This window comes from Eublepharis macularius, chromosome 8 (genome assembly GCF_028583425.1).
Source record: "Eublepharis macularius isolate TG4126 chromosome 8, MPM_Emac_v1.0, whole genome shotgun sequence".
NCBI lineage: Eukaryota > Metazoa > Chordata > Lepidosauria > Squamata > Eublepharidae > Eublepharis > Eublepharis macularius.
In genome coordinates, this window is record NC_072797.1 from 51,251,393 (window position 1) to 51,265,977 (window position 14,585).

The following is a 14,585-nucleotide window of genomic DNA, read 5'->3' on the forward strand; positions in this document are numbered from 1 at the left end:
TGATGTCTGGATACTCTACCAATCTGTTCAAGGAGGGCAGCATCCATTTCCTCTCCCTGGTTAGGTGGTCTGTAGCAGACTCCAACAACAATGCCCTTTGTCCTTCCTCCCCTTATTTCCACCCATATACTTTCCACTGAGTTGTCAACCACATTCTCCAGAACTTCTTGACAATAAAGCCTTCTCCCTCACATACAATGTCACTCCATCTCCTCTTCTACCCTTCCGGTTTTTCTTGAACAACTTGTTCCCATCCACTACCACATTCCAGTCATGGGAATCATCTCACCAAGTCTCAGTAATTCCTACTGTATCATAGTCCTCTGTTTGCAAGAGAAGCTCAAGCTCTTCCTTCTTATTACCCATACTTCGGGCATCGGTATATAGGCAGTTGTAGCCTCGTACCTTTGTTTGATTTCCCCTACCCAGGTGGGCCCGCGCTGTTATCACTTCTTAATTGAAACCTGCATGTTGATCGTCCCCTTCCCCTTGCAGCATCAGTTTAAAGTCTCCTGATAAAGCTCTCCAGGTTCTTTCCAAACATTTTCTTCCCTGACCTTGAGAGGTGAAGCCCATCATGTGCTAGAAGGCCTTCTCTAAGAAAACTTATCCTGTGGTCCCAGAACCCAAAGCGCTCCTGCCTGCACCACCACCTCAGCCAACGATTCACCTCGAGTATGGTCTGCTCCCTTTGCATTCCTCTTCATTTGAAAGGAAGGATAGAAGAGAATACCACCTGTGCCCCCATTATCTTCAACTGCCTTCCAAGAGCTTCATAGTCCTCTTTAATTCTTGTGATGGTATTCCCAGCTGTGTCATTCGTTCCCACGTGAACCAGCAGAAAGGAGTACTGATCAGTTTCGGCAGTTGGTCTGTAATATCCTGAATTCTGGCTCCTGGCAAGCAACACATCTCTCGGAGTAGGAGATCTGGCCTGGACACATGATGTTCCATACCCCTGAGCAGAGAGTCCCCGATGACCACCACCCGTTTTCTTCCACTTTCGTGTAGCTCCATGCCCTCTTCACTCCCTCCTCCAGGTTTTTGTGGGTCTCCTTCCACTCTCATCTCCGTCACCATCTCAAGCACCTCAAAACGATTCTTGACCTCCAGTGGAGCAGAGCATCGCCTTAGACCACATCTTCTGGTTTATACTGCAGAACTGAGAGGAGGCTCAGACAGGAGATTGACTCTTCCTTCTTCTCTTGAACTTATTTCTTCATGTTTGTGCAAAGCCCCCAGGCTCTTCTCAATAAAATCCTCCCCTTCCTTGATTTCTTGAAGGGTGGTGATCCTATCCTCCAGGCCCTGAATCTTCTCCTCCAAAAGCCTGACGAGCTTACACTTCTGACAAGTAGTCCATCCTCTGTTCCGGGAGGAAAACAAACATGGCACACTCCATACAGATGACTGGAAAGGGGCCTTCTGTCGACATCATTGCCTCCCAAGTATATTCCAAGAGTACTCTTCTAGCTGCAGGTCCCTTTCCTTCTTCTCAGTGTCCAGATGGCTGTGATGTGCCTCTGGTGAGGAGGAGCCTAATTCAATCAAGGCTCACGCAGTAGAGGGTGGGGCCAGCAGTTAGCCCCAGGCAAAACAGACAGTTAGCCCCAGGCAAAGCAGTTGAGGTTTGGTCTCCTGCCAGGATATGCTAAAGTTCAGTGCACTCATTCTCTGTCAGTGATCCTTGCACTGATCCGTTCGTCCATCAGTATGAGCAAGTGATTACCACAACTGGAAAAACCATATAGGGGCTGGAATTTTGTGGACCTATACTTTGCTATGAGAAACTACATGCAGTGAAGGGATAATATAGTACAGAATTGCAGTGGTAACTTTCATTTCAAAAATGTTTTGTTCTTTTGTTGTTTTTGTAGCTTTTGTTCTATATTCAGGACAGTGATGATGTTTATGGTGTCATAAAGTTCTACCCTTTGGAGAACCAGAGGATAGAAAGCAGCCCAGAGGGACGTTTTTTGTCCCTTAGCTTTGCAAGGCAAAAGGGAACAGTGGGAGATCTGAAGCTGTCTTATACTGTTCTGTATATTCCGGCTGGGCCTGTGGATCCTGAGCGAACTAAAGAAGGCGTCCTAAACATTTCTGGAAGAAACATCCTTCATTTACCTGAAGGAAAAACAGAAGACATTGTTAAAGTACCAATAAGAAATGATGCATTTCTGCAAAATGGGGCCCATTTCCTAGTACAGGTATGTGCATACGTTATATGGTATGAACTAATTATGGCTCTCTGGTATGCTGTTTTACAGTACATTGTTTTCTTTTCAAAAATACTAGTTTTTTGTACAGAGGTACCAATACTACCACCATATGTCACTAAGTTCTTCCTCCTTCTTTCAGCCCTTTCTTCCTCACACGTAAATGTTTTGCACATAACAGCCTGACTGTTTTAAACATGGTTAAAGGTTAAGTCTATCCTGACCTTAATGCTTAACCCACATTCATGAGTTGGGTATGAAGAGTGTTTGAAGTTGTTAAGTAGGAATGTGGTTAGTGTTGATCATGTTTTAGGTTGGTGAAGATATACCTATTAACAATGGCATTCTTCAGGATCCACTCATATAACATGCTGTAGCTTGAGATGAAGAGAAGAAATTATTGCAAAGGTTCCCAAAATATTTCAACAAATAAGTTCAAGAAAACACTTAAAGTATGGGGGGTGAGAAAATCTCTGGTGACTTAAAATATTTGGTTACTTACTTTGTGTGATGAATTTTTTTCATAGTTTCACATTTTCTCCCTGGGTTTCCTCCTTTTATAAACTTTAGGAAGCACTAATAATGACCATAATAGGCACTGAAGACTATCTGCTAGAAACTTTTTTGAGGTTTGGAGGCACAACAATTTCCATACATGTGAGTGAGCAGCCTGAATCACTCAGGGCTAGCAGAAAGCATCTGTTCTACCCTCCCTCCATCTGAGAGTTGCACAACTATTCACAACAATGTTACAGAGGATTTTGGGCACTCCTTTTAGATCACGTGGAGTTTTTATGTGCTCCAAACAACAGTGCTAACAAATTGCCTTTGCAGTTTTAGTTCTTCACAAATTAGTGTGGTGGTTGAACTTCATATTAATAGAGAAGCAGTAAGTTTCTTACGGTAGAGAAGACTATCCAGATATCATAAATAACAAAAGTAAATTAAAGATTCCAAAACATAATAGACACAAAATATAGTTAAAAATTGGGTATGAATAACTTGAAATTTGATTTTATTCACTATTTGGAAATTCTTCCGCTCCATCTTTGTCTTCCCTTTCAAGTTCTGATTGCCCATACCAGGAGTTTGCCATAGGCTGTAAAACTCTTGGACACACATTTCATCAAGTTTTCCCATCCAGAAAGATTCTGATTGGTTGAAAAATGTCTGGCCATGATCTTCTTTAGGCAGTTACTCAATTATTCTTATACAGAGCTATACAGGTGGTTGTCTTCTCCCTCTCCATGTTAAATTAAATGTTTCAGTAAACATCTGCAGTACTTTATACCTGTTCTATCAAAGTGTCTCCAGAACTGGCTTTTTTCTCTCTCTGCAGTATCTATGCACTTTTTCCAGCTGGCAGGCTTGGGCCCCCAAGGTGGCAAACCTAATGCATATCAGTACTTTAAAGAAAAAGAAAAAGAAAAAAAAGCACTGCCCCAGAATAACTAAAGAAGTGGAAGATGATCTCTCTTGCCATGGAAATTCTGCATGATAATTTTGATGTCTTGATTTTTTCCCCATGATCAGAGTTTTGCAGTGTAGTCTATATTGAAGAGTAAACAATACCTAGGAGTATGTTGCATAATTTTATAAATTGTTGTATGTATATGAATACAGATAATATAAAGACTTGGTTTTTTTTCTCACTGCAGCTTGAAAAAGTTGAACTGCTGAATATTATTCCTCTAGTTCCATCTGTAAGTCCTAGGTTAGGTGAAATCCAAAACATTTCCTTGAGAATTACATCTGACATTGCAAATGGAGAAATTGGATTTATCAGCAATCTTCCACTAATTTTACATGAGCCAGAGGATTCTGTTGCTACAGTAGTAAGTAAATCTTTTACATTGTCCTTGCTTACTGCAAATGTATTTAGAGAAAGCAGAGTCTGGCATCATATAGTGCAGATATTTGCAAAGGAAAGCAAGACAGACAGAATTAAAATGTGCCGTATCTTGGTTTTATAAAGCATAATCATCTTAACAAGAATAATTCACAGTTAAATTGAAATGACATCTGAGCTTTGTACTCTATGGAAAAGCTACTCAAAGGAAATAGTTTTAATGGTCATATAGATGTAATGAAAGCTTTACCTTCCTATTTCCAAGCAATTGATATGGCAAATGTAGACTAGACCATTTTACATTTTCATGATGAGTGTATAGGTAAAAGGACCTTGGATGGAGCTGTACAGCAGTGGCTTCAGAGAGTACAGCTGCAATACCAAACTTAGAGCCAAAACACACGTTAAGAAAAACCTAGGTTCAGCACGTGTTCTCTTACCTCAAGGTTTGCCGGGATCTGTAGGAGTCCTGGAAGCTTAAAGTAGGCGTCCTGGAAGCTTAAAGATCTGTAGGGGTCCTGGAAGCTTAAAGTCCTGGAAGCTTAAAGGATCTGCAAGCGTCCTGGAAGCTTAAAGGCGTCCTGGAAGCTTAAAGCTTAAAATACAGGCGCCTGTATTTCCCTTTCCCTTTTTGCTGCTCTGTAAATGCTAAACTTTAAGCTTCCAGGACGCCTACAGATCCCAGCAAACCTTGAGGTAAGAGAACACGTGCTGAACCTAGGTTTTTCTTAACATGTGTTTTGGCTCTCAGATCTGTTACACATGCTGTGCTCCTATAGTGATCTAGAAGAGGAGGAGGAGGAGGATTGCTTCCCCTGGCCGTAATCAGTTGATCAGGCAGTGTCTGGAATGGGTTCCATGCGCAGTGCCTGAATTGTTATTCCTCCTCCAGTCCTTCTGGGCAGGTAACAGAATATCAAAGGATTAAGTATGCCCCTTCTTAATGTTCAGCTAGCTCCTTCATCTGACACTTCCAACCTTGCCTTCACTATTGCTGCCAATCAGGGAACTTTAGAGGGTTCCTGGAAGGACAAGTGAACATGGTTACTGGTCTCTGGCTAATATTGGGGCACTTCTGGTTTGGTCTGCTTACTTCCATTTGTGGTACTTGTCTGTGGGATTGCCAGACATCTTGATAAGTACTAGCCTCCCTCTGAGCATAGTCTGTTGATTTGTAACCCTATCTACAAGGTGACATTTAAAAAAAACACTGCAGAATTCTCTCAAGAATAGCACATTTGCAGGGTTCTAGGGAGGTTTTATTTTTGAAAGATATGCAATTTTGGAAATATGCCCGTCAAAATTTTGGATTAACTGAAGTATGACAATAACCAGGGCTGCATGCATGTTTAAAAAGTATAAAACTATATATGCATTCTAGGTCTCTATTCCCTTACATCGAGATGGAACAGATGGACAAGCTACTGTGTTCTGGAGCCTGAAACCTTCTGGCCGCAATGCAAAAGCAGTAACAATGGATGATATAACTCCTTTCTCTGGCTTTGTTGTGTTTTTATCTGGACAAAGTGACACAGTGATCAACATCACCATTAAAGCTGATGATACCCCTGAAATGAATGAGACTCTGACATTATCACTAGACAGGTATTATTCTTCAATAATTTGTAGGAAACAAATGAAGATATCATTTCTGATCCAGCACTATAGAAGCCACTTAGTGGAACTTGTTTCAAAACTCCTTATTAATGTTTTTGATTAATGCATATTTCCTACTACCTTTTACCTTGAGGGTAATATGAAAATGACCTAGCGTATGATTCTGGTTGTCTTCCAAACTCGTTTCTGTATTTTCTGTAGCAGACAACGTTACTTTAAGATTTCATTAGGCTGAACTTCCATTTCAGGTTCTTATAATGATATATTTCTATTGAATTGTGCCTGTAAAAGTCTGATTCTTACAATGCCATACTATTCAAAATTAATAGGCAGGTGTAAGGGCTTGATTTTCCTTTCAGTGGGTTGGCAGGAAAAAAGAAGCTTTATTTTCTTTCGTGATATTTCAGTATTTTTTCTGCTGCTTCAGTGGGCAGTATGTAATTTTATTTTACAATGTGTATTGCTCATACAGAAGTTATACTCTTCATATTTCAAACTGTATTTCCGACTGGAATCTGTTCTCTGCAAAGCCTATTTCCTTTGCTTCATGCTAAGGAGTTTTCTGAGAATTCAAGGCATTTTCAGATTTGTTTCTGAAGATTCGTCTACGTAATCTATCCTGAAAATATTTTAAACAACATTCTTCTTTTGATTTCCCTCACTGGAGGGCAGCAACCAATGTGAATCATATGAATACAAGTAATGGTAACTTCCTCATACCATGTGCTAGTGGTGTACGGATGGAATCATGATATTTTAATATTGCTGCAAAGGAAATCTTTTTTCCTGTAAAGTGTAGCTGGACAACAGCTTCAGAATTCTAAAAAAAATGTTTCCCTTTTATTATGCTTATTATTAATATTAAAAATCAGAATGTTGTCACAAGACTAACCTATCCTTCTAAATGTGCTTATTTTTCTAAGTAACACCATGTGGATTGCTTGTTAATGTTGCTTGAATGGGAGAAAAAGTCTATTTTACCCATCTCTTACCTATAGTGCCATAACATCCTTGTTACTGCCTGTCTCTCCTGTAATCTTTCCCCAGTTCAGTTACTTTATGATTCATAATGCTACTCTTAAAATTATATTTTGCAGGGCTCATTTCGAGAGGGAACGCACTGGAACCACATTCTGGCAGTTCCCTCAAGTCAGGTGGCCCCGCTCACCTGACTTTAGGGCCGTTTAGGCCTCGATTGGGGGCAAAAAAGCCCAAATCTAGGCCAAAATGGCCTGGATCAGGTCGGTGCTGAGTGGGGGAACCTTCCCCCGCCCAGCACTGACCCAATCCCGGCCGTTTTGTTCCCAAAATGTGCTGAAACGGGCCCAAAATGGCAATTTTTGGCCATTTGGGGCCCATTTTGGTCAGGATCAGGACCAAAACCACCAGGATTGGGTCTGTGCCTGGTGGGGGACCCCTGCCCTGCCCAGCACTGACCCAATCTGGGCCATTTTGGGCCCGATCCAGGCCAAAACGGGCCCAAAATGGCCGGTTTGATCCATTTTGGGCCTGTTTCGGCCTGAATTGGGGCCCTGATCAGGCCACAGCCAGGTGAGGGAACACTCTCTTGTCTGGCAGCAGCAGCCAAATCCTGGCCATTTCAGCCCAATCAAGGGGTGTGGCATATGCTAATAGGTTATGCTAATGAGTTCCTGCAGCTCTTTTTCTACGAAATGACCCCTGATTTTTTGCCATAACTATGGATATCTCCTTGAGTGGTTCCCAGCTACATCCCACAGCATCTTCAAACTCCTGGCCCTTCAGTGTAAGGGCTGTGAGTCTTTTCTCTCTTATTCCTGTAATTGCTTTCCTAATATGTCCAAGGCTCACCTGCTGTTAATCCATCCCCACAGTTCTCTTTTTCCACTTTGCAGTTATATAGCCTTATGTATCAAAAACAGTAGCTGGAGAATGGGTAGTGGCAGCCAGCAGCCAACATAATCGCGGCAGTGTTGGTCTACCCTCTAGACATTTCATAGTGTGTGGGGGCAACATGTGCCCCTCTGAATGGTGCAGACTGGATAGCAAGAGGGCTGGTGTCCATAGCAACCCTGGCAACACCTACCAAACAGGCAGTGGCACCTGATAACATTCTGAGTTGCACACACAGGTGCAGTTAATTATAGTCTGACAATGCAGCTACTGCCACCCTACACATGGCATGTCAGAGGACAGGGAAAAAAGGGGCATTGGAGGAGGAGGAGGCGGTGGCAGCTTGAACACACAGTCCCTAAACCTAAGACTAGCATCCTAACTACAGAGCAGTACCAGTGGAACACTACATTAGTGTATCTCCAAGAGCGTATCTCCCTGAACACTTTTAGCCCCTCCCCTTAGGGCTGTGCTGTAAATCTCTGGGTTCTTCAAATGCTGCCTCAAAATGAATTATTTTCTAAAACCTTTCTTGAACCATTATAAGAACATGTTTACATTGAATCAGACTCAGAGGAGTTAGCCGTGTTAGTCTGTAATAGCAAAATAAAAGAGAGTCCAGTAGCACCTTTAAGACTAACCAATTTTATTGTAGCATAAGCTTTCGAGAATCACGTTCTCTTCGTCAGATGCATGGAGGGCAGAAGGAAACTGGTCAAATATAGAGGAGAGGGGAGGGGGGAGGAGGAGAGGGGGGATGTAAACAACTCCTTTGATATGGAGATGCAGACAGCTGAACTCTTTTTGATTTTGCTACTACAGACTAACACGGCAAACTCCTTTGAACCTTTACACAAGCAAACTGATCCCCACACCAAAAGGAGCTGTCTGCATCTCCATATCAAAGGAGTTGTTTACATCTCCTCCTCCCCCTCCCCTCCCCTCTCCTCCTCTATATTTGACCAGTTTCCTTCTGCCCTCCATGCATCTGACGAAGAGAACGTGATTCTCGAAAGCTTATGCTACAATAAAATTGGTTAGTCTTAAAGGTGCTACTGGACTCTTTTTTATATTGAATCAGACTGTTGGTCCCACCTAGTCCAGTAAATTTACTAACAGTATCTCTCCCAGATTTTCATGCAGAGACTTTTCTCATCTATCTATCAATCTAATACCACCAGTTAACCCTTTGTTTGCACTACACGTTCTGTCTACTTTATAACTATGAAGCCTCTTGGAAGAGACTGCAATATTTGCAGAAAGCTTGCATCTAGCAAACTGTTAATTCTTCATACAAATATTAATTGTTAAGGCATGGTTATAAATGTACCTTTTCAGTTTTTTTTTCTGGTTTATGTCCTTAAGCAAGTTGCAGAAAGTTACTTTCCTCCTTCCCTGGGTATTCTGTGTACAGAAGTTTTTCTGAGCAAGTCCCATTAACATTAATGGGAGCCTTTGCAGTGGACATTTCTAGTGACTTGTGTCCCATCTGTACCCACTAAGGCTACATTCTTTAGAGCACTTTTCTGAGAGTAAGCCTCTTGAATGTAATGGGACTTACCTCTCAGTAGACCTACTTAGGATGGCTACTTAACTGTGAAATCCTAAGCAGAGATACCCCAGTCTAAGCTCATTGAAATCAATGAAACAATACAATTGCTGAATTAAGAACACGAATATCTGAGACCATACTATATTTCTACTTTCATTATCCAATGAGGGGTTTGTGCTTCTGTTATAAGCCTTTATTTAGAGCTGAAGCAATTTAGGGCTTAGAAAATGCTTTCCTTGTTGACATCATTCATTCCATTTGATTAGCAGAAAAAGCAGTCACAAAAACACTTCATGCTGTTTTAATTCCTGTTTAAATGAAGGCTTTTAAATATGTCCCCATTACAAAAATTTGGACAATGGCAATCCTGCCCTTCCTTTATCTGCTGAGACAATTTTTTGGGCGGCTTATTAGAATGACAGATCCTGGAGGCATGAACATCTATGAATAAAATGGGCTTCTTTTGTCTAATTAAAAGCACTGAGTAATTACAAATGGTGCTGAATAAAATTTACTCAGCTGCTGTGGCTTGCACAGTGCTTGGCAGTCTGCAGCTAGCTCTTAGCTAGCTGGTAACGAAGGCCTTGAATGGTCCTTGACATTCCAATTGGTCATGGGGTCATCTCCCATGAGTGGGAATTGCCAAACCTCTTGCTCGCATTAGTCAAACAAGAAAGTGCCAAGTAAGTAGGATTCCCAGAAAGTGAACATTAGCTGCTAGGAAGGTGCTGGGTTTTTATCCCTCTTTTTTATTTTTCCTCTCCAAAGAATTCCTGTCTTACAAAGAATCTGGCAAACAGCAGTTTTATTTCTACCCCCATTTCTTTTTCTCTGTATTGACAGGGTAGAAACAGAAAGGTTTGTCGTGTACTTTGGGTAAGTGCAGCAAGCTGTGTCTTTGTCTTCAGTGAATCAATGCTTTGTTTTGGAAGTGGTTGGTCTGGACAAGACTCTGTCTCCTTTTAGTGTTCCTTTCCTTCTGAAGCACTGTGCCTTGCAGACCTCCTCAGACAATGCATGCTTCCTATTGCTGTTTTATGGGGGAGAGTGGGGTGGCAGACTGAAAATGCTCCTTTATGTAAGGCCTATGAATAATAAAAAGTTATAAATGCATGACTCGGTGTTTGATGTTTTAAGATGGCTCAGAACAGTAGATTGGTTGTTCTGATAAACCACTGGAAAATCTGACCACATAAATATGGTATAATTGAGCTGTATAGTGAGATTTAACAGCCTGAATAACCCAGACTAGCTTGAGCTTGGAAGCTAAGGATGGTCAGTTATGGTTAATACTTGGATAGGAGACCACCAAGCAAGACGGGTTGCTATGCAGAGAAAGGCAATGGCAAACCGCCTCTGCTCAACTCCTGCCTTGAAAACCTCATGAGTGGTCACCACAAGTCAGTTGTGATTTAATGACACTTTATTATTACATAATGAGGGTTATACAAAAATTGCTTTCTACAGATATCTTCAAATACTTTGTGGACTTTCACTGCAATAGTTTAAAGAGCTTTTTAAAAGCTCACCTGTATTGGTACAGTAGGCTCTAACAAAACTACATTAATAATTGAAACACTATACAAATTACACATGAGTATAATTATTCCATTTTAAAATTTTATTTTCTGTGCTGTCTGATCAAAGACATTCTGCAGCCCATAAGCAGGAGCCTACAATATTATTGAATAACTGTTGAACATCCCTCCAAGAATTTTACATTTGGTTGAGTTAGGTTGTATTCAGATATCGCTTCAAGCTAACAATAAGCCTGAATGTGTACAAACTCACCTTTGTTACTAGGTTCATACATATGCTTCGCTATTTCCTACTCCCCTCTTCTCAGATAGAGCTCAGTGATGGAATGCTAGTTGAAAAGCTTACTTAGGAAATAGGAATGCGGGTGCGTGGCTTAACCATTTGCTCCCACTTCCCACCCCCCAAACACAAAGGAATTCTAAACCTTGATTAATCCCTTGGTTAATAATTTAAGAATCCTTACTTTTTGTGGGGAAAGCTATCCGGTTAAGCTGTACACTTGTAACTGGAGTTATTTTTTAACCAGGTTTCCTTCATCGTGCTTTGAATGAGAAGAGAGAGGGGAGAATATGCGCATTCATGCTTAATTACAGCTTAATATGATTTTGTGGGGGTGTAAAAAACCCTGGCAGCTAAGCTGTTTTAAACATTTCTTTTAGCCTTGAACTGATCTCTACTTACTGTGCAGATCTGTAAGTTATCAGATTTGGAACACCAAGTGTCAAATCCAGCCCCAAGTAAAGCTGGAAACAAAACATCTTAATAAACTGAAGTTTTGTGTACAATACTGACAAAGTTGAGATGTTAGTTTAAAAAATATATTAGCTCTTAAGATTTGCACTCCCTTCTTCAACACCATTTTTGCAAGTGAAGATTGTCTTTCCATTTCAGTTACATCACTGTTATTTATTGTCTTTTTCTCTGTGTTGTGTGCATGTGTTTTTAAGATTAAGCCAGTCTGCATAAGGTAGACTGGACACAACTTTACTGACAAAAGAGACTCATTATTTTGTGGTTAAAATGTTTACAGAAAAAAAGATTTAAAACTTCAAAATTAATTATTTTGGAATAACTAGTTGGAGGAAAAATAAAAAGATACAGCCCAGATGCTTTATACTTTTCCATAAGTGATAATATATTTAATTATCTCAAGTTCACCTGCAGACTGGCAAAATGGCATTGTGTTTCTTTTCCCAGGGTTAGTGTTGAAAATCAGATTTTGAAATCTGGATTTACTAGCCGTGAATTAATCATTCTAGAAAATGATGATCCTGGGGGAGTGTTTGAGTTTGCTGCTTCTTCCAGAGGACCGTACAGGATAAAAGTAAGTGCCCCCAAATTAATTTAACCCAGAGTAGAGCAGCACCATACAAGAAGAGTGAGTTTCTGTATTTTTTTTCTGAAGGAAGGCGAGTCTGTTGAACTCCATATTGTACGCTCTAGAGGAACCCTTATCAAGCAATTTTTGCGCTACACTGTAGAGCCAAGAGAAGGCAATGAGTTCTATGGGAGTACAGGAATTCTGGAGTTTAAACCTGGGGAACAGGAAATTAAAATTACTTTGCTAACAAGGATGGATGGCATTCCAGAGGTAAGAGGTTTTTTTTTATAAAAAACCCTTTCTTGTGCCTAATTTGGAATATATAAAGGCTGCATATATGATACTTAGTACCTCAATAGTAGTTAGAGTTTCTGGTTTTTACATTATAATGCTTGCTTTACATTAATGGCTGAAAAATTGCTGCTGTTCCGGGAATGAAATAACTATAGCTACTTTGTGGGACATTGCTGTTTTCTGACTTTTTCCTAGAGTACTAGACCAAGAGACTCTATTTCTTTGGGGGCAGATGATTAATGAGTACTTAATGCTCCAGTATTGTTGCTTTTCTTTCTTGTGCCCTTTGCTTTTTATGAATCAGAAATGTCCTCCTTGCTCCAGCAAGTGGCCCATGGGAGATAGGATTTCCCAAACCAGAAATTCCTACTATCAGAAATTCAAAAGCTATTTTCTAGTCATGAGTAGCACTGTTGAACTTTTTCTGCCTCTGTGTACATTTAGTATAAAAATGTCCCTTAAACAGAAGCTTAATGAGACGTTGTTTACCAGGTGATATTGTTTACTTTTATGACATGAAAACCTTTAATTGTCCATTTCCAAACATTAAGCCCTTATTAAAAGGAACAGGTCTTATCCTTCATCTCTGTGGGTAACCTGAAGTAGAAAATATTGATGAGTAATTATTAATTTATCCTAGATAAACTGCACCATCATAGGCTCCATTCCTATTATTTTATGTGGTACTGTGCAGTAATGCCATCCTCCTTTCCACCACCTCCACCAGCACTGCAGTAGTAGGCATCTTTCCCAAGCCCTGCACTGGCCCCTCCGTCAGACCCTCAGCTGCAGGAACCTCCACAGAGGCCCAGGCCACATTCAATGGTGGAAAAGCAGCAGCCGACACCTGTGCCCAGCCCTGGATGGCAACCCTCAGCCCTGCAGCTGATTCACCTGCCTCCTGCAGCAGCGCAGGCAGACCAAACCCAGCCAGGCCCACAGGACAGTCTTGGTAACCAGGGCAGGTTAGGCACAGAGTCCAGACTGCTGAGCGAACCACTGAAGGAGCTTCAGCAGCAACAAGGACAAACCAGGCAGAGGGCTGAGCAAATGCATCATCATCGGCTGGGGTGGAGAGGGCAGGACTATCCTGCAGAGGCTATCCTGCCCTCCCCTGGATAGGCTGAGAGAAGGGTTGATCAGGGAGTCTGAGTGGGGACTGGGAGGAAAGCCAGGGAGGTGGGAGAAGGAATCCCTTAAAAAGAGGTTCCTGTGAGGGCCAAGGGAGGAAAAAGCAAAAAGAGAAAGAGACTATTGGAGTGTGCTGCTGTTCCTAGGGCAGGAGAAGGAACAAGGTGGTGCGGCCCCCTTCCTGCCCATTTGAGGCCTGAGGACACCTGCTTGTGGCATCTGACTGGCAAGCTGATAGCCAGACGGGCATTGGTGACAGAGGAGCCTCACAGGCACAGTTTTTATTATTAAACTTGGCAGTGAGGGTCCCCGGTGGCTGCTGGCCTCACTTCTCTCCTCCCCCTCCCATTGGACCATGATGGAACATGGGAAGCAGGGTTCCTCCCCAGGGTTCCTCCCCATTCTGCCATTGTGCAATGGCTGCCGCCTGAGTAGGAGCAGCTTGCTGTCTGCCCATCCTCACGTTCCAGCAGCAACAGTGCCTGCAGGTAAGTCTTGCAAGCCCGTTTTAGTGTGCAGTTTCTTTGCTTACATCATTTACACAATATATTTTAATAGAAATCTGTCATCTATGGTGAGAAAAAATATTGTAGGAATGGACCATTAGTCAGTTTTGTTTGGGTGAATTTGGCAGTACAATAAATACAAGTACCCCCTTGATCTGCTATGACAAATCACATGTATTATGCAGCTTTATTAAACATAATGTGCTAAGAAATGGAATTATCATAAATGGCTTGTCTGTTTCTTGTCTGTTTCATTTTAAAAATATTGGAATAGGGTCCTTTCTGAAACCTGTCTTAGAAATGCAAACATTTTTCTTTTACATCAAATAAATTTGGATCAGTCTATATCATGTTGCCAGTCTGTATTGTTTTGATTAAGTTCCTTTTTTCTAGCTGGATGAATTTTACTTGGTGGTACTCAATAGCCACGGTGAGTTGCCAAGTAAGCTGGGAAATGCCACAAGAGTCAGCATCACAATTCTGAAGAATGATGATCCACATGGAATAATTCAGTTTGTTGAGGATGGACTAACAGTAACTATAAATGAAAGTAAAGAGGGAGACATCTGTGCTGGTAATTCCTTGTTTTCATTGAAGGTTTAGCCACATTAACATTTATTTCTAGTTAGTTGAGTCACATTGTGTCTAAGAGCCCTTCTCATGTTGCCTTCACATCATAGGAGCTGCT

The 14,585-nt window shown here is 41.3% G+C and overlaps 1 protein-coding gene across 1 annotated transcript in view; it reads left to right on the top strand.

The window, feature by feature from the left end:
• The window catches only part of ADGRV1 (adhesion G protein-coupled receptor V1), a 428,595-nt gene that overhangs the window by 23,973 nt on the left and 390,037 nt on the right, over positions 1-14,585 (top strand). The window contains exons 9-14 of the mRNA XM_054987564.1: positions 1,878-2,207; positions 3,875-4,051; positions 5,447-5,670; positions 11,843-11,969; positions 12,051-12,236; positions 14,291-14,471. Of these exons, the coding sequence (XP_054843539.1) occupies positions 1,878-2,207; positions 3,875-4,051; positions 5,447-5,670; positions 11,843-11,969; positions 12,051-12,236; positions 14,291-14,471 (1,225 nt within the window). The remainder of the gene's footprint in view (positions 1-1,877; positions 2,208-3,874; positions 4,052-5,446; positions 5,671-11,842; positions 11,970-12,050; positions 12,237-14,290; positions 14,472-14,585) is intronic.